The following is a 25,405-nucleotide window of genomic DNA, read 5'->3' as shown; positions in this document are numbered from 1 at the left end:
GAAATGAAAGGAGAAGCCTTTGCCTTTGTGTATGTTTCACCATATGTCATTGTAACAAGACACTCTGTCTATTTATATATGCTGTAATCACTCTAAGGCCCCTCGGGGAGAAGGGTGGAATATAAATAAAGTATTATTATCTGTCATGAGTGGAATGAAATGATATGATTGGAGCCTGGCAAAGGGCTTACCATGTATACTTGAAGATAAGCCAAGTTTTTCAGTCCTTATTTATGAGCTGAAAAAGCCTCCCCTGGCTTATAATTGGGTCAAGGTCAAGGTCAGCAACGGAGCCTGCAGGCTATTGCTTGCAATATGTGATCTATTTCTCTCTTCTCCTCCCTTATCAGTGTGTTTACTTTTGCAAAGCCTCCCTCGCTCTTAATCGAGGGAATGTTTTGAAAAGAGAAATACTCTTGTAAGTCAGGAAGAAGAAAAAAATATATTCATTAATCTTATGAAAGCATTTCCCCCTGAAATATTTGTTAAACTCTTCCTGGAGTGGGGCAGGGTTTCCTTTTTCATTCCACCATCAAGCTTTCTACTAGATGGACGTGAGAGGGACTTGGCTCTAAAAGCCCTTGATTAAGTTACCTCTCAACACCAATTCTGAGGTTCTTACCCTTGAGACTTATTGCTTCATGTTCAGGGCCAACCTGGACGACATTGAGGAGTCTCAAGCGCCTTCAAATCAGTTCTTTGGCACCAGAGGAAGACTCCGTCTTCAAACATAGGCCATTTGGGCTGAGGATTGCTCCGGCATTCACAGCCACTGAGAAAGAGGGACCTGGAAAAGCTTCTCAGCTACAGAGCTCCTTGGACTTAAAACAACCAAAGACTGTAATGTATATTTTCCTTTACCCCTTTGAAACTTCCAGCTTATTGCCTTAAAAGGATAACCTTTTATGAACAATAAAACCAGTTTTGAGTTATCAACAGTGCTTTGGTCCTTGGGAGTTCCAGTTTCCCTAAAGGAGGGCAAGAGAATAAATAAAGACAAGACCCAAGGCGGTGTACCTAAACATGCAGATACTTCTGCTCCTCATGAAGGAAAGAAGGAAACGCGGGGCGACGGCCCTTGTGTTAGGGACATAGAAAATAAATTTTATTCTCCATTTCCGGTGTCTACATGTGTAGTTGCATCACTAACCACGACCCTCTCATGGGAAGAATGCAGCTGACGTCAACTCGACACACAGACAACAGAGAAGCCTCTGTCCGTAGCAGCCAGAGTCCGCCTTCGTTCCTGCCGCACAGAGAGGAGGAAGAGGAGGAAGAGGAAGGAGGAGGAGCAGCAGCAGCAACAGCAGCAGCCTAGGCTTGGCTCTCGGACAGAGAAACAGAACGGAAAAAGAAAATAGAGGATCAGATTCCAGAGACGACGCTCCCCTCCCTCCCCGGCCTGGGCTTTGGGGCCGTTGGGGGATCCTGCGAGGCCAGTGGGGGGCAAGAGGAAGGAAGGGAAGGAAGGAAGGAGATGTGGGAGGGAGGGAGGGAGGGAGGGGCCTCTGTGCGGCAGGCGGCCTTGGCGGGGCTCCGGAGAAGCCGGCAACGGCAGCGGCGGCGGCGTTGGAGGCGCTGAGGTCAAGGCTGTGCCCCTGCGGCGGCCGGGACTGGCGAGCCCAGAGCGTTGGGAGAGGAGATGACCGGAGAGGAGGCGGCCAGGCTGCCCAGGGGCTGAGAGGCAGACATGGAGGCGATCCCTGCAGAGAAGGAGAAGAAGAGACCAAACAGTGAGGCCTGAACCAAGTCTTCTCATTATTTTTTATTTTGTAAAGAAACATAATACATCGAAAGTGGTGAAACAATATACTGATAGGAAAGTGAGGGAGGTGAAAGGCTTCTGAAAGTAGGTCAAGAGAGAAAAACGGAGGGGGGGGGGAAGAAAGAAAGAAAATAGAAAGAAAAAAAAAAGAATTAAAAAAGAAAAAAAATGGTTGACTTCCCATCTTGATCTCGGAGTTTTCTCTTTCGTTGATTTTATAGTAAAACCCCCCTCTGGATTTCCCCCATAGAAGCTAGACGTAACAGAGAATTTAGTATAGAGAATTGGTTAACATACCAACAAATATTTAAAAAGATTGATAACGAGTACAAAATAAAAACTCATACAGAAATTACACAAACAAATAAACAAATTTCATGGTACCAATATTATCAATTACAAATAAGCTTTAAAGAAGATGCTAAAAAGGGATTCAATCAAGAACGGGGAACATGGGAAATTATAATGAAAAAAGACCAAAAGTTAATAAAAATATTATACCAACAACTACTAGAATGGGCAACAGAAGAGGAATACATAAAAGAATGTATGATAAAATGGGCAAGAGACATAGGCCATAGTTTGAATTTGGAACAATGGGAAAAATTTGGAAAGAGAAACTAAAATATACAGCTGCAACGGATATTAAAGAAAACTGGTACAAGATGCAATACAGATGGTATTACACCCCAGAAAGATTATCAAAATTTAATAAAAAGAAATCTAATATATGTTGGAAATGTGGGGAAAAAAATTGGGACATTTTATCATCAATGGTGGACCTGCGAGAAATTAAAAGAACTTTGGAAGACAATACATCAAATAACACAGGAAATCATAGGAATCAAATTTAAATTAGAACCTGAAATGTATTTATTAAGTTTTACAAATTCAAATTTTTTAAAAAATGAGGACAGAATATTTTTCTACATAAGCACAACGGCCAGACTAACAATAGCGAAAGTCTGGAAAAAACTTCCTACTCCCGAGGAATGGTTAATCAGAATCTTGGACATGATACAAATCGATAAGCTAACACAAAAAATAAGAGAGAGTAAAAATAAAACAGACTGGACAAACTTCGCAAAATTCTTGAAAAAAAAGAAGAATGGACTTCACGATAGACTTATCTACAATATAAAACGGTTTAAGCGAAAAGAGACGAAGGGAAAAAACCAAGTCTTCTCTTTGAACCTCTAACCATCTGCACTTCTCCTGATGGCTCTAGCCCAGGCATGAGAAAACTTCGGCCCTCCTCTAGGTGTTTTGGACTTCTCCTACAATTTCTAACAATTTCTCTCATTCAAGCTTCAGACTTCTCTTCCAAACCATTTTGGCCATGGCTGTTGTGTGTTTTCCGGGCTATCTGGCCATGTTCCAGAAGTATTCTCTCCTGACGTTTCGCCCACATCTATGGCAGGCATCCTCAGAGGTTGTGACCCTGGACAACAAGTTAAATATGAGCCTACAATGTGATGCGGCAGCGAAAAAAGCCAACGGGATTCTGGCCTGTATCAATAGGGGTATAGCGTCTAGATCCAGAGACGTCATGCTCTCCATGCTCTACTCTGCCTTGGTCAGACCACACCTGGAATCACACTGTGTCCCATTCTGGGCACCACAGTTGAAGGGAGATGTTGACAAGCTGAAAAGCGTCCAGAGGAGGGCGACTAAAATGATTAAGGGTCTGGAAAACAAGCCCTATGATGAGCGGCTTAAAGAACTAGGCATGTTTAGCCTGCAGAAGAGAAGGCTGAGAGGAGACATGATAGCCATGTACAAATACGTGAGGGGAAGTCACAGGGAGGAGGGAGGGAGCTTGTTTTCTGCTGCCCTGGAGACTAGGACACGGAACAATGGCTTCAAACTACAGGAAAGGAGATTCCACCTGAACATCAGGAAGAACTTCCTCACCGTGAGGGCTGTTCAGCAGTGGAACTCTCTCCCCCGGGCTGTGGTGGAGGCTCCTTCTTTGGAGGCTTTTAAGCAGAGGCTGGAGGGCCATCTGTCAAGGGTGCTTTGAATGCAATTTCCTGCTTCTTGACAGAATGGAGTTGGACTGGATGGCCATGAGGTCTCTTCCAACTCTACTATTCTATGATTCTATGACTTTCCACAGATATATATATATAAAACTTCCTTGCTTAGTTTCTCCATACCTCACAACCTCTGAGGATGCCTGCCATAGCTTTGGGCGATACGTCAGGAGAGAATACTTCTGGAACATGGCCATACAGCCCAGAATACATACAACAACCCTGTGATCCCAGCCATGAAAGCCTTCGACAACACATTTTGGCCATTTTGGCGCTGGGCCGGGCTTTAGCACCACTGGCTAATCACTAGCAGCAATAGATCTCTGCCAAACAAAAGGTTGGCAGTTCGAAGCCTGGGTTGGGGTGAGCACCCGACCTTCAGCCCAGCTCACTGTCCACCTAAGCAGTTCGAAAATAGCTGTGAGTTGTGAGTAGAGAAATTTGGCACCGCTTAGGCAGGGAGGTATTTTACGGAATCACAAAAAGGAAACACCAGAAATGCTGGCCATCAAAGAACAGGTGGGGGGAAAATGTGATAAAGGGCTCGTTGCCATAGTGGACTTCCAGAAGCATTTGTAGACAATTCTAGGGTCAACATCTAGCAGAAGCTAGCAAAGTCATGCTGGAGGACAGAGGGATTCCTAATGAGATGTTCTCTCAAGGAAAAAACCAACAACAGCATGTTATATTTTTTGTGGCATTTTATTTTCATGGGTATTCTTTGCCCCAAACCCCAGCGAATGTGGAGATCCGGCTGTACTTGGTCCAGAAGCATACCATAGAATTGATCTAGAGATGCCCACTGCCCATAGACATTTGGGGGAGAGAGGGGGGTATATTTTGGAGTGTGGGTTTGTGAAATCATGGATAAGGAATCGGACTGTATTTAAGAATGAGTTCACATCTACGCAGGATACATTCATCCCACCAAGCCAATCATGGCAAGGAGAAATGCAGTGCAACCATGATATAGTTCTGGTATGTTACATATATTCTGCCCATACAACTGAAATGCCTTAAGGGTTAAAGCTTCTTTAAACTCTCTTTTTGCTCAGAGTTCAAGGGGAAGGTATGGCAGAAGGATGATTAAGTTTGACTATTTTTCACACAATCTATATCCACATGTTCTGAGTAGATCCATGAAAGGAACAGGAAAGACTGATACATCTTGATTGGACCCATTAGATCAGGCCTGGGCCAACTTCGGCCCTCCAGGTGTTTTGGACTTCAACTCCCACAATTCCTAACAGCCTACCGGCTGTTAGGAATTGTGGGAGTTGAAGTCCAAAACACCTGGAGGGAGGGCCGAAGTTGGTCCATGCCTGCATTATACAGTACAATAATTGTTTACATACTTTTTGCATACCTGCTTGAGCAGGCACTTCAGTAAGATAAAGTACTTAGTTAATTGAAGTGCCTATGTAAGTCAGGACAACTCAGAGTCAAAGAACATGAAAGGCACTGCAGACTAATTCAACCAGAGAAATCAGGCATAGCAGAGCATTTGATGAACCAGCCTGGACACAGGATATTGAGAACACAGAAATGCTTGACCACTCCAACAACTATCATGTCAGACTACACAGAGAAGCCATTGAAATCCACAAGCATGTGGACAACTTCAACAGAAAGGAAGAAACCATGAAAATGAACAAAATCTGGCTACCAGTATTTAAAAAAACTCTAAAATCAAAACAGTAGATGGGAACCAACACTCTGAGGGCAGAGGACAGCTAATGACTGAACAAAGGATGCCCCCAGGCAAGAGACAAAACCTTTCCAATGCTAATTAGGGTGATTAATTGAACCATTAATGCTGGCTTCCCAGTGACAAAGGACTCTTGCCACACACTGGACTCTACACAGATATATATTCTTTCCTTTCTTTACTTAGTTTCTCCATACCTCACAACCTCTGAGGATGCCTGCCATAGATGTGGGCGAAATGTCAGGAGTGAATACTTCTGGAACATGGCCACACAGCCCGAAAGACACACAACAACCCAGGACAACTCAGTTTTACACTGAAATTACTGTTATTGTCGTTGCATGGATCTTCACTGCAAACTTGAGATTGCTGTAAACTTGGCCATTTGACTTGGAGAATCCCACACCCACGGTTCCAACAACAGGAAGTTCCTGACAAGCTGATTGAGGGCTAAACTTGCTAGGCCAACACTTTGCCTGTCTGCATTTTACTAAGTTCTTGTACTCTACTCACTTGTGTGAATGCAAAAAGAACAATTTGGAGTCACATCTACCCACCCCACTTGCGCCACCCCAAAACCTACCTGCCAACATGCTGGAGGAGCTGACAGGCGTGTTGGCTGACGAAAGCACAGTGGAGGATCCCATTCTGGTCGGGTCTTTCACGATTGGATCTGCAGGAGAGAAGCAGAGCAGGGCCTTGTGAGCAAACCCACAGAAAGAGGGCTTGGAGCTTGAGAGACAGGAAGCCCACTGAAAAGGGGAGGGGAGGATGTGTGGGTCAAGCATCGGGGCAGCTGGCCTTCTACAGAATGGAGAGGAAGGCTTGGCTCAGTACTGGATCATGCTACTGACCAGGGATGATTCCAAACTAAAAGCTTTTGGTACAAAGAGACATTTGCAGCAGTTGCCTGCACTCCACCTTTTACAGAATCACAGAATCGTGAAGTTGGAAGAGACTTCCGTGGTGATCCAGTCCAACCCCCTTCTGCTTTCATGCAGGAAAAATACAATCAAAGCACCCCAAAAGACAGCCATCCAGCCTCATAGACATTAGACCAGGGGTCCCCAAACTTTTTAAACAGGGGGCCAGTTCACAATCCTTCGGACTGTTGGAGGGCCGGACTATAGTTGGCCACCGAGCAATAATTAATTAATAATAAAAAAGAGGGTTGGAAGAGACCCTTTGGGCCATTGAGTCCAATCCCCTTCTGCCTTTGTGCACTGAAAGCACAAGCAAAGCATCCCTGACAGATGGCCACCCAGCTTCAATGTTAATAATAATAGTAATAACAACAACAACAACAACACAGGGATTTGGAACACACAATTGGGTTACCTCAAAGTATGGATTGTCGATGTGACAGAAGGATTGAGGAGAAACAACTGGAAAAGCGGACACGATATGAGGATTTAAAAATCGAATTACAAAGACTCTGGCACAAGCCAGTCAAGGTGGTCCCAGTGGTGATGGGAACACTGGGTGCAGTGCCTAAAGGCCTTGGCCTGCACTTAAACACAATCGGTGCTGATAAAATTACCACCTGCCAGATGCAGAAGGCCACCTTACTGGGATCTGCACGCATTATTCACCGATACATCACACAGTCCTAGACACTTGGGAAGTGTCCGGTGTGTGATCCAGTACAACAGCCAGCAGAATGTCTGCTGTGGACTCATCTTGTTGTATTTCAAATAATAATAATAATAATAATAATAATAATAATAATAATAATAATAATAATAATAATAATAATGGTTGTAAGAGAAGAAGAGACCCCTTGGGTCATTTAGCCCAACCCCCTTCTGCCCTTGTGCCATGGGGGCCGGATAAATGGCTTTGATGGGCCGCATCTGGCCCCCGGGCCTTAGTTTGGGGACCCCTGCATTAGACGGTTCATGGAGAGAAATACAGCTACAGAATCACAGAATCCTAGAGTTGGAAGGGACCTCCAGGGCCATCCAATCCAACCTCCCTCTGCCAGGCAGAATGACACAATCCAAACCTTCCCAATAGATGGCCATCGAGCCTCTTCCAGAATGAAATAATAATAATAATAATAATAATAATAATAATAATAATAATTTTAATCACTCGTTCTATCTCCCCAAGGGTATTCAGGACAATTTCCAACAAAAGTGACAAAGTAGCAAACATTCAATGCCAAAACAAACAAACAGCAAAGCAAAACAGTGGATAAAACAATCTCGATATAAAATTATAAAACAAACTGGAAAAATAACCCAAACTAACATACATAAGCATAATGTTTTGTACAGCCCAGGCTGTGGCGCAGGCTGGTGAGCAGTCAGCTGCAGCCAGCTGCAACAAATCACTCTGACCAAGAGGTCATGAGTTCGAGGCCAGCTCAGAGCCTGCGTTTGTCTTTGTCTTTGTTCTATGTTAAGGCATTGAATGTTTGCCTTATATGTGTAATGTGATCCGCCTGAGTCCCCTTCGGGGTGAGAAAGAAGAGCAGAATATAAATACTGTAAATAAATAAATAAACATAATGTATAGGGCTGCCTATCTTAGGTATGGGCAAACTTCGGCTCTCCAGGTGTTAGGAATTGTGTGAGTTGAATGAAGTCCAAAACACCTGGAGGGAGGGCTGAAGTTGGCCCACAATATGTAATATAATGTAATATAATATAATATAATATAATATAATATAATATAATATAATATAATATAATATAATATAATATAATATAATATAATATAATATAATACACTTCCCCAGAATCCATGGAGCAATAACATATTGTATAATAAATAAATAAAATATTTTATTATATTGTACTGCTCTGGGCATGGCCCCATGTTAGCCGCCCCGAGTCCCCATTGGGGAGATGGTGGCGGGGTATAAATAAAGTTTTATTATTATTATTATTATTATTATTATTATTATTATTATTATTATTATTATTATTATTATATTGTATGCATAACATACAAACAAATGTTAGCTAGAGGGCTGAATGTGGATTCTGGTACTCCAGGGCTCGAGTTGGAAACAGCTGGGCAAGGCACACTCTCTCAGCCTCAGGAGAAGGCTGTGGAAGTAGCAAACTTGCTTGGAACTAGTCTTGCTGAGTAAACACTAAGGGAGAGCTGCTGTTAAAGTGGAGCGGACTTGAAGGCAACATAATGGAGACAAAGCACTGAAAAGGGTATGCATTTATACTTCGGCCCTCCAGGTGTTTTGGACTTCAACTCCCACCATTCCTAACAGCCTACCGGCTGTTAAGAATGGTGGGAGTTGAAGTCCAAAACACCTGGAGGGAAGGTTGAAGTTGGCCCATGCCTGGCCTAGCGCTGACCATTGTGGGGGAGTGCATGCACATTCAGGCACAAAGAGGTGAGCGCACTGCAACCAGCAAATGGTGGGCAAGCCTGTGATTCGGGTGGCTTACAGAAGTACGGGTGCTCCATGGCTTCGCGGGCCGTGAGTCGTGTCTGGTGGTCGTAGCGCAGCAGCTTGTCCAGGAAGTCCAGGGCCTCCGTGCTGACCAGGTGCTGGTTCTCGCTGTGCACAAAGCGCTCCCACCGCTTGCGGGAATGTCTGCCCGGAAAAGGAAGGAGAAATCACACAGCGCAAAAACATCCGGACCAACCCCATTCTTCCACTGGAAGGCAGAATACAAGTTCTCCCGACAAGAGGAGCTTCTGACTCCACCAGGGCGGCTTACAGTCATATGTACATACAATATATTATATTATTTGTATAGCACAATATAAGCATTATATATTACTATATTGTACTATAACACTATATTAATAATACTACACTATTATAATGGTATAGTTATATTACATGTAACATTACTAATAATATTACAATATAGTGTTATAGTACAATATAGTAATATATAACGCTTATATTATAGTACCGTAATATATAACGCTTATATTGGCCTTGCAAACGGCCAATTCTCTCACATCAGAAATGACTTGCAGTTTCTCAAGTCGCTCCTGACACGGAAAAAAATATATTATATTGTATTACATTATGATATTATTATTATTAAATGCATATACAATATATTATATTATTAGTATAGTATAATATGGTGGAATGATGTCTTCCTGCCCCCTTCTTCATTCTGGCTCAGAATGGCAATTATTCCTTGGTTGGGGGGGGGGGGGCTCTCACCATATCTTTATTTATACATATAGAGAGAGAGAGTAAAGGTAAAGGTTTTCTCCTGACGTTAAGTCCGGTCATGACCGACTCTGGGGTAGGTGCTCATCTCCATTTCTAAGCCGAAGAGCCAGTGTTGTCCATAGACATCTCCAGGTCATGTGGCCACTGGCAGGACTGCATGGAGCGCCGTTACCTTCCCGCCGGAGTGGTACCTATTGATCTACTCACATTTGCATGTTTTCGAACTGGTAGGTTGGCAGGAGCTGGGGCTAACGGCGGGCACTCATTCCGCTCCCGGGATTTGAACCTGGGACCTTTTGGTCCATAAGTTCAGCAGCTCAGCACTTTAACACACTGTGCCACCAGGGGCCCCTATCTATCTATCTATCTATCTATCTATCTATCTATCTATCTATCTATCCCTCCCTGTAGAAATCCATTTTGTGAGTGTTGGCCACTCAGCTCTCTGTCAAGTCCTTGATGTCTCAAGACCCCTTGAGTCAGGTGTTAGGAGGCCGTGGCCAGAGACCCCCCTCCCAAAAAAAGAACATATTCCAAGAGTGTCTCTGGGCGCACCTGCCGAGGATGTCGTTGAAGCGGGGGTCCAGTTCAATGTTGTACTTGTCAATGTAGTCGTAGAGGTCCTCCGTGCCCAGCACTTTGGCGATCCGCACCAGCTGGAAGGAAGCGGCAGAAGCGTCAAGGCAGAGCATTTGGGAACAGGATCCCGGTGCTGTTTGGCACTCGTTACATAAGAATACATGACAGACAGAACTGTGTAGTGTTTTGGACTAGACTGCTAGGACATCCGGGTTTGAATCCCCGCTCAGCCACGGAAACCCACTGGATGAACACTCTCTCATCCACAGAGGCAAAGACAAACCTCCTCTAAACATTAAATATTGATAAACACCCACCCACAACAGATTGCATTAGGGTTGCTATATATCAGAAACAACTTAAAGACACACAAAAACAATGACAGAACGTATGAAGAGCTTTTGTGGTTGCCCCTTCAGTACAACCTTCTCTTCACACAAGAGTGTATCAGTGATCTATGGAAAGACGTGACCACAACTACATCCCTTTTATCTTTTAGGGTTGCATGGACAAGAAAAGGACGGACAGGTCTGAATTTTGGGTGAAATAATACTCAGCAGAATCCCACAATCTGATGCTGGACTCTGGGTTCAAGTCCCAAAGGCAAGTCCCACTCCCTCAACCTGAAATAATGGGAAACCCTTCCTGAACTAATTTGGCCAAGAAAACTAGTTTTACCATATGTTAGGTCCAATTTTTTTTTTTCGGGACAGGAGCAACTGGAATTGCTTCTGGAGTGAGAGAATTGGCCGTCTGCAAGGACGTTGCCCAGGGGACACCCGGATGTTTTGATGTTTTACCATCCTTGTGGGAAGCTTCTCTCATGTCCCCGCATGGAGCTGGAGCTGACAGAGGGAGCTCATCCACGCTATCCCTAGGTGGGATTCGAACCTCGCAGCTTTCAGGTCAGCAACCCAACCTTCAAGTCACAAGGCCTTTATCCCCTAGGCCACCAGAGGCTCCTAGGTCCAATATGAAAGTGCATAAACATTATCATCAATAGCTGTGGGTTTCAATGGCCAAGTGGAGATTCAAACTCAAAATGCTCTCCTATGTTAACTCTCAGATAGCAAGTAACTGATACTGAAAAGGTGCAACTTCATACAGAGACAAAGAGAAAATGTTATTGAGATGCAATTAAACCATCTGCAGAATTGAAACGGGAAAATGATACAAATCATTGCCACCTGAGAGTTCTTCCATCTATGTCAGGCATGGGTCAACTTTGGCCCTCCTCCAGGTGTTTTGGACTTCAACTCCCACCATTCCTAACAGCCTACCGGCTGTTAGGAATGGTGGGAGTTGAAGTCCAAAACACCTGGAGTAGGGCCAAAGTTGGCCCATGCCTGGTCTGATTTTTTATCGAAGATGTCTTACCTGCGATAACAAAGGTAAGTTTTTACTTTCTCTTAAAAACCTTCCCAGAGCATTGTCGTCTTGCATATTTCCTCTCCTGTTTCCCACCATAAGCTTATCAACAACACTGGCTCCACCACCCTCTGCTCTGCCTGCCTTCTGCGAGGAGCCATGCATTCGTCGGCGGGCCTCACCTGGTCGTAGTTGTCGTGTCCATGGAAGAACGGCTCCTTGCGGAAGATCATACTGGCCAGCATGCAGCCCAGGCTCCACATGTCCAGGCTGTAGTCGTACATCTGGTGGAGGGATTGGGGAGAAAGGGGTGAAAGAGGGCAGCACAAATCTCTAGAAATGGAGGAGGCCATCAGCAGCAGGAATCTCTTGAGCCAAAGGCTGTTAGAAATTGTGGGAGTTAGTCCAAAACACCTGGACGGAGGGTCAAAGTTGTTCCATGCCTGGCCCAACTCTTGTCCAGTATGGACTAGTTTAGTGTCCACCTCCCTAGGCTTACCTCCCTCCCCAAGAGAGCATCCTTGCTACGATCAGGTTGCCAAACGTACCTGATAGTCCACCAAGAGCTCTGGGCCCTTGAAGTACCGGGAAGCCACCCGAACGTTGTACTCCTGCCCCGGATGGTAGAACTCCGCCAGACCCCAGTCAATCAGGCGCAGCTGGAAGGCAAAAGGCAGCTGTTGTGGTTCAGTCTGATTATGAAGGGGGATTTGGTTTTATGCAGATTGGCCAAGGAAATGTTGAAGGCTCTAAATTGTCAGAAAGGCCGCAGGCTAGCAGAGAATCAGAAGTTACTGATAAGAGTGACCTCTGACAGGATTTAGAACATCAACAAAGCCCAGGTGGCTCTGGCAGTGAGTCAGAAGAGTCTTCCTTGGATAGAGATACAAGGTTCATTGTCCCAGATGTTCTCTGAGAATACCTGGGAAATGTGTGGGAACTCAAGGACAGAGAAATGCTTTCTTAGCCTGTAAGCATGGTAGGGGGCCCCGCTTATCCCCCTACCAACCCCAGAGATTACTTCAGTCCGAAGACCAAAATTTGCTTGAAGTTCCTAACATACGGACTTATCATTTGTCTTCTACTAGGCAGAGAGCCTTCTCGACCGTAGCCCCTCAATTATGGAATGCCTTGCCAGTTGAAACTCGAACCACCCGAGTTTGCCTTTCGGAAAGCCTGCAAAACCTTGCTCTTCCGACAAGCTTTCAATGGGTGAAAAACTCGGGGCTATGTCTGTTTTTATTGTTGCTTTTATTGTTTTTATTGTTATTTTAAAGCCAAGTGTATTGTTTTAATCTATTTCTGTAAACCGCTCCGAGCCAAACTGGGAGTAGCGGTATACAAGTTTAATAAATAAAATAAATAAATAAATAGAGAGAAAACGGAAAGATTTCAGACGAAGCAACGTTGATTTTGGAAGCTTAATTCCTGCCTTGTCTCTGCTCATGGAAATGGATTCTTGTTTCGTTCATGCCTAGATTCTGTGTTTGGATTGTATTTTGGAGTTCATGCTGCCTTGTTTTTCAGGACTGATCTGCTATATTAAAGACTCTGAACTATTTCCTACAGATTTTGAACTATATTCTGCAGATTGCCTTTGCAATTGGATTACTGCTTTCTTTACAGCTTTTTATTCAGACTTTGCTATCTTTTATCAATACACTATAAAAACCAAGTCTGCTGTGGTGGAGTGTGTGTTAAGAGCAAGATGAACCAGCGCTGAGGTGCAACAGGAGCTCTAAGCATCTGGATCTATCATCTTGATCAACAGGGGAGTCATAGCACCATTCTATTCTGCTTTGGGAAGACCTTCTCGCTTGGAATAATAACCCTGTGTCCAGTTCTGGGAAAAGCAATTCAGGAAAGGTACGGACAAAGTGGAAAGTGACCGGAGAAGGTTAGCCAAAATGGCTATAGGCCTGGAAATTATTTATCCCTGAAGAAGGGTAGGTTGAGAGAAGATGACACAAGAGCCATGTTTAAATACCCAAAAGGACGCTTCCTGCTGCTCCAAAGACTGGGGCATACTGGAGCCATGTAGAGTATAGATTTGTAGAGTTTACATTTGTACTGAAAGACTTTTAATGTAAGCTGCTTTGAGTCTCTCCATGGAGAGAAAAGGGCAGGATATAAACATAATAATAATAATAATATATTTTAAATTGCAGGAAAAGAGATTCCATCTAAACATTAGGAAGAACTAACATTAGGAAGATGTTCTGGGCTGTTCAGCAGAAACCTGGAAGTCTAGTGGAGTCTCCTTCTCTGGAGGCTTCTAAGCAGAAGCTAGATGGTCCTCTGTCCAGAGGGCTTGGATGGTGTTTTCCTGACTGGCACAAGGGGGTTGGAACCCAGACATGTTCCAGCTTGCCCATATCCTTCTTGAGTTACACTATATAGCACCGTTTTTGTTCCTGGGTCATAAATGTAATTTCCTAATTGGTTCTATCATAAAGACATTGAAAAGTTTATTAAACTGCAACAACTTTGTTTTTGCGGAAGGGACATCCTGCTGCAGCACATTTTGCTATAGTTTTTCAATGACTATCTCACCAAGTCTCAACCAATTCAACATAGTTTGTGACAGCCAAAAAAACGACGTTTCTGAACAACTACTTTCAAAGTAAGGACTGGACAATTAAACAGGAAATAACACTTCCTAACCAGGAACCAAAAATTTTTCAAATGTTACATAGTGCTCTGGACCTCCGAACTGGACACAGGGCTATTCCAGGTGAGGTCTGGACAAAGCAGAAGAAAGTGGGACTAGGACTACTGTATTTTCTTGAGTCTCATGCGACATTGAATCTAATGCACACTTTAATTTTCAAAACCCTAAAAAAAAAGGTGTTTGTTGCCGAATGCAATGCGCAATGGCAAAAAATGCTCTTTATAATTTGGCCAAAAAGGATGCACATTGCAGTTGCTGCCTGTTTAGGATTTCTTCTTGGAAAACAAAAGTGATAGAAGACCAAAGCTTCCAGCAATGGAAAAGAAAACATTGGGCTGCATCTCTGCTGTGGAATGAATCCACTTTAATTACTTTGGTTCAATACTATGAACTTATGGGGACTGTAGTTTGGCAAGGTCTTGTGCCTTCTCTGCCAAAGAGTGCTGATGCTTCACCAAACTACAAATCCCAGGATAGCATGGCATTGAGTCGCGGCTATTAAATTAAAGATGAGGTCCCTCAAAGAGAAGCTCCTGATGCTCCTGAAGCACCTTCCCCTTTGGCTTTGGCCCAATGATAAGATAACCGCATGATGCGAATCTAATGTATCTCCCCCTATGAGCCTTCTAGAACACTTAGATCATCGGGGGAGGCCCTGCTCTTGGTCCCACCAGCCTCGCAGGTAAGGCTGGTGGGAACGAGGGACAGGGCCTTCTCGGTGGTGGCTCCTCGCCTGTGGAACATCCTCCCCAGCAACATACGGCAGATACCAACTCTCCTAGGCTTCAGGAAAGCCTTAAAGACATGGTTGTGCACACAAGCTTTTAATGAATGAGAACATGGACTTTACCTGACCTGTACGAAGACTTGAGGATTCTGGATGAATGGATTTTAATCTTGGACATTCTTAAAATTTTATATAATGTGATTTTATTTTGTAATGGTATCTGTTTTATATGAACTGTTGTTTTGTAGATTGTTTTATATGAATTGTTGTTTTTACATTGTTTTTAGGCATTGAATTTTTGCCTATTTACTGTAAGCCGCTTTGAGTCTCCTAGGAGAGAATGTAATGTAAATAAATAAATAAAAATAAATAAAAATAAATAATGCACACCCTAATTTTGGTGAGGTCATTTAGGCAAAAAAGGTGAACATCAGAATCGAGTAAATGGGGTATTTGTCCGGAGACAGACTCACCTTCCGGTGCTCGTGGTCAATCATCACATTGTGTGGCTTGACGTCCCGGTGCATGACCCCCATGCTGTGGCAATAGTCCAGCGCCTGAGGAAGGAAGGAATGAGAAAAGAAGCCTTGCGCCCAGAAACAAACACCCATGAAGGCCTTTCTGGCCCAAGATGGGATGCAAGAAGGCCAGCGCCATTATTGAAACCTCATAAAACAGCAAAGGAACTGGGCAGCTGGAATCCCCAGGTGCTGTGCAACACTACGCAACTGAACCAAGCCAAGCAATGTGTGTGTGGTTCCATGCTCAATGGGCATCCAAGGGCAAAGGCATCCCCAGCACAACACCGCTTCTCCAACCCGGCAATGAAAGCAGATGCTCCGCATCCGACAAAAAGGTCCAGCTCTTTTATTAGGGGAACTGAGGCGCCCATTCAGACAGCTTCCAGAAACTGTAATTCTACATCACTTCTTTTTCAAAGAGGAAAATTATGTAGAATTATGTACAGTAGAGTCTCGCTTATCCAACATAAACGGGCCAGCAGAACGTTGGATAAGCGAAAATGTTCGATAATAAGGAGGGATTAAGGAAAAGCCTATTAAATGTCAAATTACATTATGAGTTTACAAATTAAGCACTAAAACAGCATATTTCACAACAAAACGACAGAAAAGGCAGTTCAATACACGGTAATGTTACATAGTAATTATTTTATTTACAAATCTAGTACCAAAACATTGCAATGTATTGAGATCATTGGCTACAGAAACAATGACTACTAAACATTTGTCTACAAATGAAGATAGAATTGCTGCCAAGAGAACAGCTGTGGATCCCGGTGCGTTGGATAATACAGAATGTTGGATAAGCAAAGGTTGGGTAAGCGAGACTCTACTGTATCTGGAACTGTAGTTGTATGGATTATTACAATTATACCATGAGGCCTGTTGTTAAATGTGGATTTGAGATTGGACAATGCTTAAAAAAAACTAAATTATTGACGTTAGAGGGGGGTAGACTTACGAGCCGGTTGGCATGCCTACTTGTGGTATGAAAAAAGGAGAATAGAAAAAAATTTTGGAGATCACTTTATTCGGTCATCCCTAATGAAAATATGGGAAAAATACAAGAGAAAAATATTTACAAAAACTCTTTTATGGATATCCCCTCTAGAGGCCTGCCAAAGAAGAGAAATGGGTGGGACAATCTGGCCAAAATACAAGGATATCTTAATTAAGGAAAAGGGTAATTACGAACTTAAAACACAGGAAAAGATAAATCAAGAATTTAAAAACATAGGATGGTTCCGATATGCACAGATTAAAGATCATTTCAATAAAGATAAGAAAATTGGATTTGAAGATAAAGAAAGCTTTTGGGACAAAATAACACAATCAGAATCTTTTTTATTCTGTACTAGACTGTGGTAGCTAGTTAGCTGCCTTGCTTTAGCAATAGAAAATGCTGCTTCTTTTTGTATTAATTTGCTCTTTCTCTATGCCTTCGTTACTTTGAATAAGAAATTAGTATATGCATATTAAAAAGGCAGGTAACATTCTATATTCAGCGTGCTTTGTCTGTTGTTGTTGTTGTTATTATATTATTTATATGTTGGTTAGTATAGCCTGTGTATGTCTGTGAATGTAGGTAAACAATGTTGTCAGTATGTGCACTCTTTTATTCTATACTAAATTGTAGCAGCTAGTTAAGACAGCTGCATTGCTTTAGCAATAGAAAATGATGTTTCTTTTTTGTTAATTTTCACTGCCCTCTTTACTTTGAGTAAGAAATTAGTGTGTGTGTGTGTATGTGTAAAAGCCTCTGGGAGGGCAGGGTTTGAATCCCTGCTCAGCTATGGACACTCATGGAGCAACCATGGACAAGACACCCGGGCTGTGGTGCAGGCTGGTGAGCAGCCAGCTGCAGCCAGCTGCAACAAATCACTCTGACCAAGAGGTCATGAGTTCGAGGCCAGCTCGGAGCCTGCGTTTGTCTCTGTCTTTCTTCTATGTTAAAGGCATTGAATGTTTGCTTTATATGTGTAATGTGATCTGCCCTGAGTCCCCTTCGGGGTGAGAAGGGCAGAATATAAATACTGTAAATAAATGTAAATAAATAAGACACACTCTCTCAGCCTCAAAGGAAGACCATGACAGCCCCTCAATCAAATCTTGCCCAGAAAACTCTGTGATAGGTTCCTTTTAAGGTCCTCATTAGTCAGAAATGGCTGGGAAGGCTCAGCAGAGCCCTGCTCATTACCCTTCCTGGTTTTGTGAACTAGAGAAGACTCACCGTGTCAGAGCAGCCAATGCACGAAGCCCCCCATCTCCCCATTCCCCTCTCGGCTGCTTACCTTCAGGATTTCATACATGTAGAATCGGATGTCGAAGTCTGAGAGCGTCTGGTACAATTGCTGAAAGAAGGGAGAAAGGAGGACAAAAGATGGAGTTAGTGAGGCTATTAGGAACTGTGGGAGTTCAAGTTTGGGCCCAAGTTTGCCCAGGCCTGGGCTACACCCATCCTGTCTTAAAAGTACAAAACAAGCACTGAAGGGGAGTGAAAGGTAGGATACACTCCTAATGAAGAAACAAAGTATAGCACAACAACCCTCATATCACATCCCCTGCTCCTACTCAAGGCTGTAGTCAACTGCAACAGCCATCCGCTCACCTTGAAATCTGTGTTGTTGACGTGTTCAAAGACCAGGGCGGGTGTTCGGGACTGCGGGGCAACAGCAGCGGCACACATTCCGGAGGAGAGAGAAAACAGGAAAGGGAGCAAGGGGTTAATTTCACCACATGGGAAGTCATACATATGGAGGGGACCCCCAAAGGTCATCTAGTCCAACCCCACTTCTTCTCAGGGATCCATTTCTCATGGGGAGAACATAGAACTCCCTGCTTTGCTCATGGAGGATCTTCACTGAGTCCCTCTACCTTCCTTCCATTGGAATTTAATGGGTTCCAAAACACGGATCCTCCAACTCTTTTACACTTTGGTTCCTAGAAGCTCAAGCTACTTTGGCTCACTGTCAGGAATTTGGGGAGCTGGAGTCCAAAACACTTGGAAGAGCATTATTTGGGAAACACTACCTTAGATTAAGACAGGTCCATGTCTGGAAAAAGTCAACTAGAGCCCAAAGGCTTTGATAAAACGCTATTGGTTTGTCTTGGCCTTGGAAGAATACCAGTCTTGACACCATCGGGCTTCTCAGGGGCAGAAATTTGTCAGCTAAATGAGCTGTTAGCATGAAAAATACAATTAAAGGCCTTCCCAGAACTTTAAGCAATTAACTTTAAATTTACATTTTACAGTAGAGTCTCACTAATCCAAGCTAAACGGGCCGGCAGAACCTTGGATAAGCGAATATCTTGGATAATAAGGAGTGATTAAGGAAAAGCCTATTAAACATCAAATTGGGTTATGATTGTACAAATTAAGCACCAAAACATCATGTTAGACAACAAATTTGACCAAAAAAGTAGTTCAATACGCAGTAATGTTATGTAGTAATTACTGTATTTACAAATTTAGCACCAAAATATCATGATATATCGAAAACATTGACTACAATATTGCTGCTATAGTCCCCCCCCCCCCACCTTTGAAGTTGACGGATTTGCATTGGTGGTTGTTTGATATTATTACTGTTATATAAACCTTTGTTTTAACTTCTGTTTTATCATCTTCTTGTGTTTTAAACTGTGTATATTGTTTAATGTATTTGTGCTGTTACTTTTGTAACGTTGTGAGCCGCCCCGAGTCCCCACGGGGAGATGGTGGCGGGGTATAAATAAAGTTTTATTATTATTATTATTATTATTACAAAAATGCATTGGATAATCCAGAACCTTGGATAAGCGAGTCTTGGATAAGTGAGACTCTACTGTATTAGTATTGGTGCTTTAATCTTTGTTCTGTGTGTTTTAATAAAGTACTCTCAGTTAACCCATGACACCCCTTGGCACTGTTTGATGCCGGGTAAATGTAGTTTCTGGTTGCTTCAAAATTACTATTAAAAAAAGGCCTAGCCTAGACTACACCTCGTACTATCCCATACCATAAACTCTGTATTGACTCGATATTAGTAATGAAATACAGGAATTAAATACCAATAAGTGAAATAAGACAAACTTAGAAACAACACTGTTTTATAAACAGCAGAAAGTTCTAGTTGCTTGAGTCTACTGTATATGTATTTCTGTGGTCCTTTGTTTTATATATGTATTTTAACTATGCTGCTTTCTGGCTCAGGATGTGAGGAGAGGCAGATAACGAATATAGTTATCATTATCCATGAGTGCACAAAAACATTTTGACTATGACATATTCTGCCTCGAGCTGTGAGGAAAGGCATGTACTCTCATCCTCCTCCTCCTCATCATCCTCATCCTCATCATCCATATACACACAAAAAAGTGTTGAAGGCAGGCGCCAGGTTCCTTACCACCGGGTCCTTGACGATGTCTAGAAGGCTAATGATGTTGGGTCCTCCTCGGAGGTTCTCCAGGATCTTAATCTCACGCTTGATTTTCTTCTTTTTTACTGGCTGCAGAAGGAAAGACAACCCAGAGATCACAACTTAATCTGCTGAGACCCACCTCAGCCTTCTCCGCAAACAAGGCAGCCTTATTTCATGTGCACCATCAGCCTATCTGGGAGATTGTATGTGTCCAGAGGAGGAACACCAAAAGGGATGATGGTCTGGAAACCATGAATCCCTCTGAGGAACGGCTGAGGGAGCTGGAGATGTTTGGACTGGAAAATAGAAGGCTTAGAGAACATATGAGAGCCACTGATTAAATATTTGAAAGGAGATCTCAGGGGGGTGGGCTGTTTTGTTGTTGAACAGACTAGAATTCAATAGAGTAATGGATTCAAATGGCTGGAAAGAGAATCCACCTAAACATTAGGAAGAACTTCCTGGTGGTCAGAGCTGTTCGAGAATGGAATATGCTGCCTTGGAGTCCAGTGGAATCTCTTCTCTAGAGATTGGGGTGCTTTTTATGATTAGATTTTTATTTAGACAGATTAAAACAAAAACCTACATACAAGCAATAATAATAATATAATATACTCATATCCTCAGCAGCTTTAAAAAAAATCGCACAGACAGACTACAAACAGAGGCACAACTATGTGACCCAAATGATTCACTGGAATTTATGTCACAAATACCATCTCCCAGCAGTAAAGAACTGGTGGGATCACAAACCTGCAAAGGTAGTGGAAAATGAACACGCAAAGATACTGTGGGACTTCTGAATCCAGAATGACAAAGTTTTGGAACACAACACACCAGACCTCACAGTTGTGGAAAAGAAAAAAGTTTGGATGATTGATGTCGCCAGACCAGGTGACAATCAGATTGATGAAAAACAACAGGAAAAACTCAGCCGCTATCAGGACCTCAAGACTGAACTTCAAAGAATCTGGCAGAAACCAGTGCAGGTGGTTCTGGTGGTGATGGGAACACTAGGTGCCGTGCCAAAAGATCTCAGCCGGCATTTGGAAACAATAGACATTGACAAAATTACGAACTGCCAACTGCAAAAGGGCACCCGACTGGGATCTGCACGCATCATCCAAAAATACATCACACAGTCCTAGACACTTGGGAAGTGTTTGACTTGTGATTTTGTGAAACGAAATTCAGCATATAGATCTCGTCTGTTGTGTCATACTGTGTCTTTGTGTCAATAATAATAATAATAATAACAACAATAACAACAACTTTGTTCTTGTATCCTGCCCCATCTCCCTGAAGGGCCTCAGGGCGGTTCACATGGGGACCAAGCCCAAAATACACCACAAAATACAACAAGGTACATTTAAAACATATAAAAACAACAATGAACAAAATCAAAACATCATCATCAACAACAAAAGATTAAAAATACCTTTTCTAGAATACTACTACTACATCCTAAACATTAAAAAAAACCAACTACAAAATTAGGAGCCTCCGGTGGCGTAGTGAGTTCAAGCCTTGTGACTTGAAGGTTGGGATGCTGACTTGAAGGCTGCCAGGTTTGAATCCAACCTGGGGAGAGAGCGGATGAGCTCCCTCTATCAGCTCCAGCTCCATACGGGGACATGAGAGAAGTCTCCCACAAGGATGGTCAAAACATCAAACCATCCAGGCAGCGTCTCCTGGGCAATGTCCTTGCAGACAGCTAATTATCTCACACCTGAAGCAACCTCCAGTTTCTCAAGTCGCTCCTGACACGAAAAAAACTACAAAATTGCAAATACCTTATCTAATCTAATTGTTTTATTGCTGTGTTATTGATATTTGATTGTTTTATCGGGCTAGGCCCCATGTAAGCCAGCCTGAGTCCCTTCGGGGAGATTGGGCGGGATATAAAAATAAAGTTATTATTATTATAATCTAAGGGATTTACATTCTCTGCCTGTTATATTCCACAAGGCAGGGGGTTGAACTGCGCGGCCCTTCCAACTCCAGCCAGCAAAACCAGCCATTGGTGACTTCTGAAGGAACTGAATTGGCCTTGGGGTGCGGAAAGCACAAAGGGAGGGAAAGTGTTTGGGGACAGGGTGTGCTGCCAAAACCTTGCAAGGGATCGGTACAAAGAGTTCCAATCCAGCCACAGGCCACAAGGCCGGCACATCGGCCAGGAACGATCTGTAATGCGATTAGGGCCATGGCTGTGAAGGAACACTCCCCAACGAGTGATACTGTCAGAAGTGAAGAAGCATCAACACGTGTAGATATGGAACAATGAGGGACAAAGGGAACCCTGTAGTGCAGGCCTACCGCCTTGTTTTCACCACTGTATCTTAGACGTACGTAACTCAGGTGCTTTGCTCCCTGCCTGCATAAAGAGGTGCTGGATAAAGAAGTCTGAAGTGTGACTTTGCTTGAGAAGGGAGCATCATGAGGCTTCTCTCTGCTCCAGGAAGGATTAGACACAGACATGAGAGTCAGCCTCAGGGACACTGCTACCAAAGTTAGGAAACTATCTTTTGTCTATCTGCTCCTTTATCTGAGATTCCTTGCCTGCAAAAGTGCGATTCTACCTTTCCGAAACCTTCCCAGAGCCTCCTGTGTCTTTTCTCTCCTGTTTTCTACCGTAATATAATAATAATAAAACTTTATTTATACCCCATCACCATCTCCCCGTGGGGACTTGGGGCAGCTCACAATGTTACAAAAGTAACAGCACAAATACATTAACAATATACACAGTTTAAAACACAAGAAGATGATAAAACAGAAGATAAAACAAAGGTTTATACAACAGTAATAATATCAAATAACCACCAATGCCATTCAGTCAACTTCAACGGTGGGGGGGGGGGGGGGGGCTATAGCAGCAATATAAGATAAAATCATTAGATTAAAATACCCCGATGAATAATAATAATAATAATAATAATAATTTAAAAAAAACTTTATTTATACCCCGCCACCATCTCCCCAACGGGGACTCAGGGAGGCTTACATGGGACCATGCCCAAAACAATACAATATAAACAGCATATAAAGAACAACACATTACAACACAATAAGCAATACAATAAATAATAATATCCATTACAAAATAAAACAAGGAGACAATGAAAAACAAGGGCAGACCACATGAACATTAAGTTAAAACTCGGAGTGAGAGAGACATAAAAAATAAAAAAAATAAAAACCACAGTGAAACAGGGTCATAAAGAAGTGGGGTATTCTGGAGGATAGATATTAGAGGGAGCAACGGAAAAGAAATATAAAATAGTTACTCTCCAAAAGCACAGCGGAAGGGCCATGTTTTCAAGTCTTTCTTGAAGGGGCTTGCCTAATCTCAAAGGGTACCACCACTCACAAAGAGCTTTATATACTCTGATGGCCTTGGCCTAACAACACAAGCAAAAGACTTTGAAACAGTTGAAAACCAACTTCTTAATTCCCTGAAAAATCTCTCCAGAGACTACAAAGAAAACTACAGTAGAGTCTCACTTATCCAACATAAAAATGCCGGCAGAACGTTGGATAAGCAAATATGTTGGATAACAAGGAGGGATTAAGGAAAAGCTTATTAAACATCAAATTAGGTCATGATTTTACAAATTAAGCACCAAAACATCATGCTTTACAACAAATTTGACAGAAAAAGTAGTTCAATATGAAATAATGCTATGTAGTAATTACTGTATTTACAAATTTAGCACCAAAATATCACGATTTATTGAAAACACTGACTACAAAAATGCGTTGGATAATCCAGAATGTTGGATAAGCGAATGCTGGATAAGTGAGACTCTACTGTACCTGAAGCCTAACCCTGCCAAGATACAAGTGTGCTTTCCATCTACGTAATTGTGAAACCAACAGAAAACTGAAAGTTACCTAGGAAGGTCAAGAATTCTCTACCTTGTGCAACTGTGGAGCAGAACAACTCCGCATCTGTATGCTTGCCCACCATGCCCTGCCTCATGCACAGAGGAAGAACTGTTTAAAGCTACAGACAATGCAGTCGCTGTGGCCTGTTTTTCCTGGTTTTAACCTCAAACAATAAAGAGAGAGGGCCAGAAAGCCAGGCCATCCCTCCTCCCTCCGCACACGCACCTTGAGGATTTTCACCACAACCTTCTCGTTGTTGGTGATATTGATGGCTTCGAAGACCTCGCTGTACTTGCCACGGCCGAGTTTCCGCACAAGCTGGTAGTCATCTTGGTTGCTATTAAAGAAAGAAAGGGGAGAGAAGAGAAGAAAAGAGGTTAGAAGACTTGCCTTCCATGCACATCTCCAGAAAAGTACGGTCTTCACATAAATCCCCCCTTGCCCCATTCTCAGGCGTGCTTTGGCCATCCCTTCGCCTCAATTATTCTTCATTGTTAATTGTCTACAGCAGACATTTGCAAACTTGGGCACTCCAGGTGTTTTGGACTTCAACTCCCACGATTTCTAACAGCCTACCAGCTGTTAGGAATTGTAGGAGTTGAAGTCCAAAACACCTGGAGGGAGGGTCAATTTGCCCATGCCTAGTCTATAGGCAATAAAATGAAATGCAGAGGTCTAGGGTTAGTTACACCTGGCTTGATAACATTTCATACGAAAGGAATCAAGGAGTCCTAATGAACCACAATCAGAACAGGAGACCACAGTTGTTGGAAAGAACAACCTCCCAAGCCTTTCACTATATATTTGTTAATGCATATATCTGCTAAGCTGAATTCTATGTGTATGCTGATTTGCCAGTTTGACTGAACCTTTTTTGGTGTGGGAGGGACTACAGACATGTGACTGTACTGAGCCTGTTCAGACTCAGGACTTCATTTTTTATTTAGTGTCTGCTTTACACCTCAGTGGAGGTGGATGCATATTTGCATCAGACCTCAGTGGAGGTGGGTGCATGTTGTTGTTTGGACCTCAGTAGAGAAGTATGACTTACAGACTTCCGTGAGTACAACTATACCTAAAGACGGACTATTGATTAAGAAATACCCTGTGTACTCAACACACGGAGAGAACTACATCCTATCTATAACTGAACTTTAATAAGAAACGTGCCTGTATGGTAAATTAATACAAGATTTTTGTGAGTAAACAAGATACGTTATTTTTCTAAGAAGACTTTGGTTTTTAATCTCTGAGTAGCAGCCAACAATGAAAAGACCAAGGCGGTGCCATCTCTAGCCCATCCCCTGTTCAGTTATCAGCAAGCACACCAACACCTTAAATCAAAAAATAATTTTCTAAGATCTCCAAAGATACTTGCAGGAACACTTTAGCAAGCAAGAGTCCAAAAGTGGCAGGCTCAAACCCGGAACCTCAAGCCATGGCTGATACCAAATGAGAGACACCTCCCTGGGCACACAGAAAACTGGGCGACTTGGAAAGCACTGAACAGACTGTGCTTTGGCACCACGAGATGCAGAGCCAATCTTAAGAAATGAGGCCACAAAGTGGAGTCC

General features: G+C 42.9%; 1 protein-coding gene across 1 annotated transcript in view; it reads right to left on the bottom strand.

Annotated features, from left to right (window-relative positions):
• Nucleotides 1-1,078: 1,078 nt before the first annotated feature.
• LOC100566597 (casein kinase II subunit alpha) overlaps nt 1,079-25,405 on the bottom strand; it is a 42,562-nt gene continuing 18,235 nt past the window's right edge. The window contains exons 4-14 of the mRNA XM_062979862.1: nt 24,057-24,168; nt 19,929-20,030; nt 18,152-18,202; nt 17,835-17,894; nt 15,496-15,579; nt 12,173-12,283; nt 11,807-11,908; nt 10,233-10,333; nt 8,926-9,074; nt 6,093-6,182; nt 1,079-1,703 (exon numbers count right to left, since the gene is read on the bottom strand). Of these exons, the coding sequence (XP_062835932.1) occupies nt 1,585-1,703; nt 6,093-6,182; nt 8,926-9,074; nt 10,233-10,333; nt 11,807-11,908; nt 12,173-12,283; nt 15,496-15,579; nt 17,835-17,894; nt 18,152-18,202; nt 19,929-20,030; nt 24,057-24,168 (1,081 nt within the window). The 3' untranslated portion in view covers nt 1,079-1,584. The remainder of the gene's footprint in view (nt 1,704-6,092; nt 6,183-8,925; nt 9,075-10,232; nt 10,334-11,806; nt 11,909-12,172; nt 12,284-15,495; nt 15,580-17,834; nt 17,895-18,151; nt 18,203-19,928; nt 20,031-24,056; nt 24,169-25,405) is intronic.

This window comes from Anolis carolinensis, chromosome 4, assembly GCF_035594765.1.
Source record: "Anolis carolinensis isolate JA03-04 chromosome 4, rAnoCar3.1.pri, whole genome shotgun sequence".
In the NCBI taxonomy this organism is placed as follows: domain Eukaryota; kingdom Metazoa; phylum Chordata; class Lepidosauria; order Squamata; family Dactyloidae; genus Anolis; species Anolis carolinensis.
Note: the sequence above shows the minus strand (reverse complement) of the source record. Positions and strands in the feature narration are given on the sequence as shown.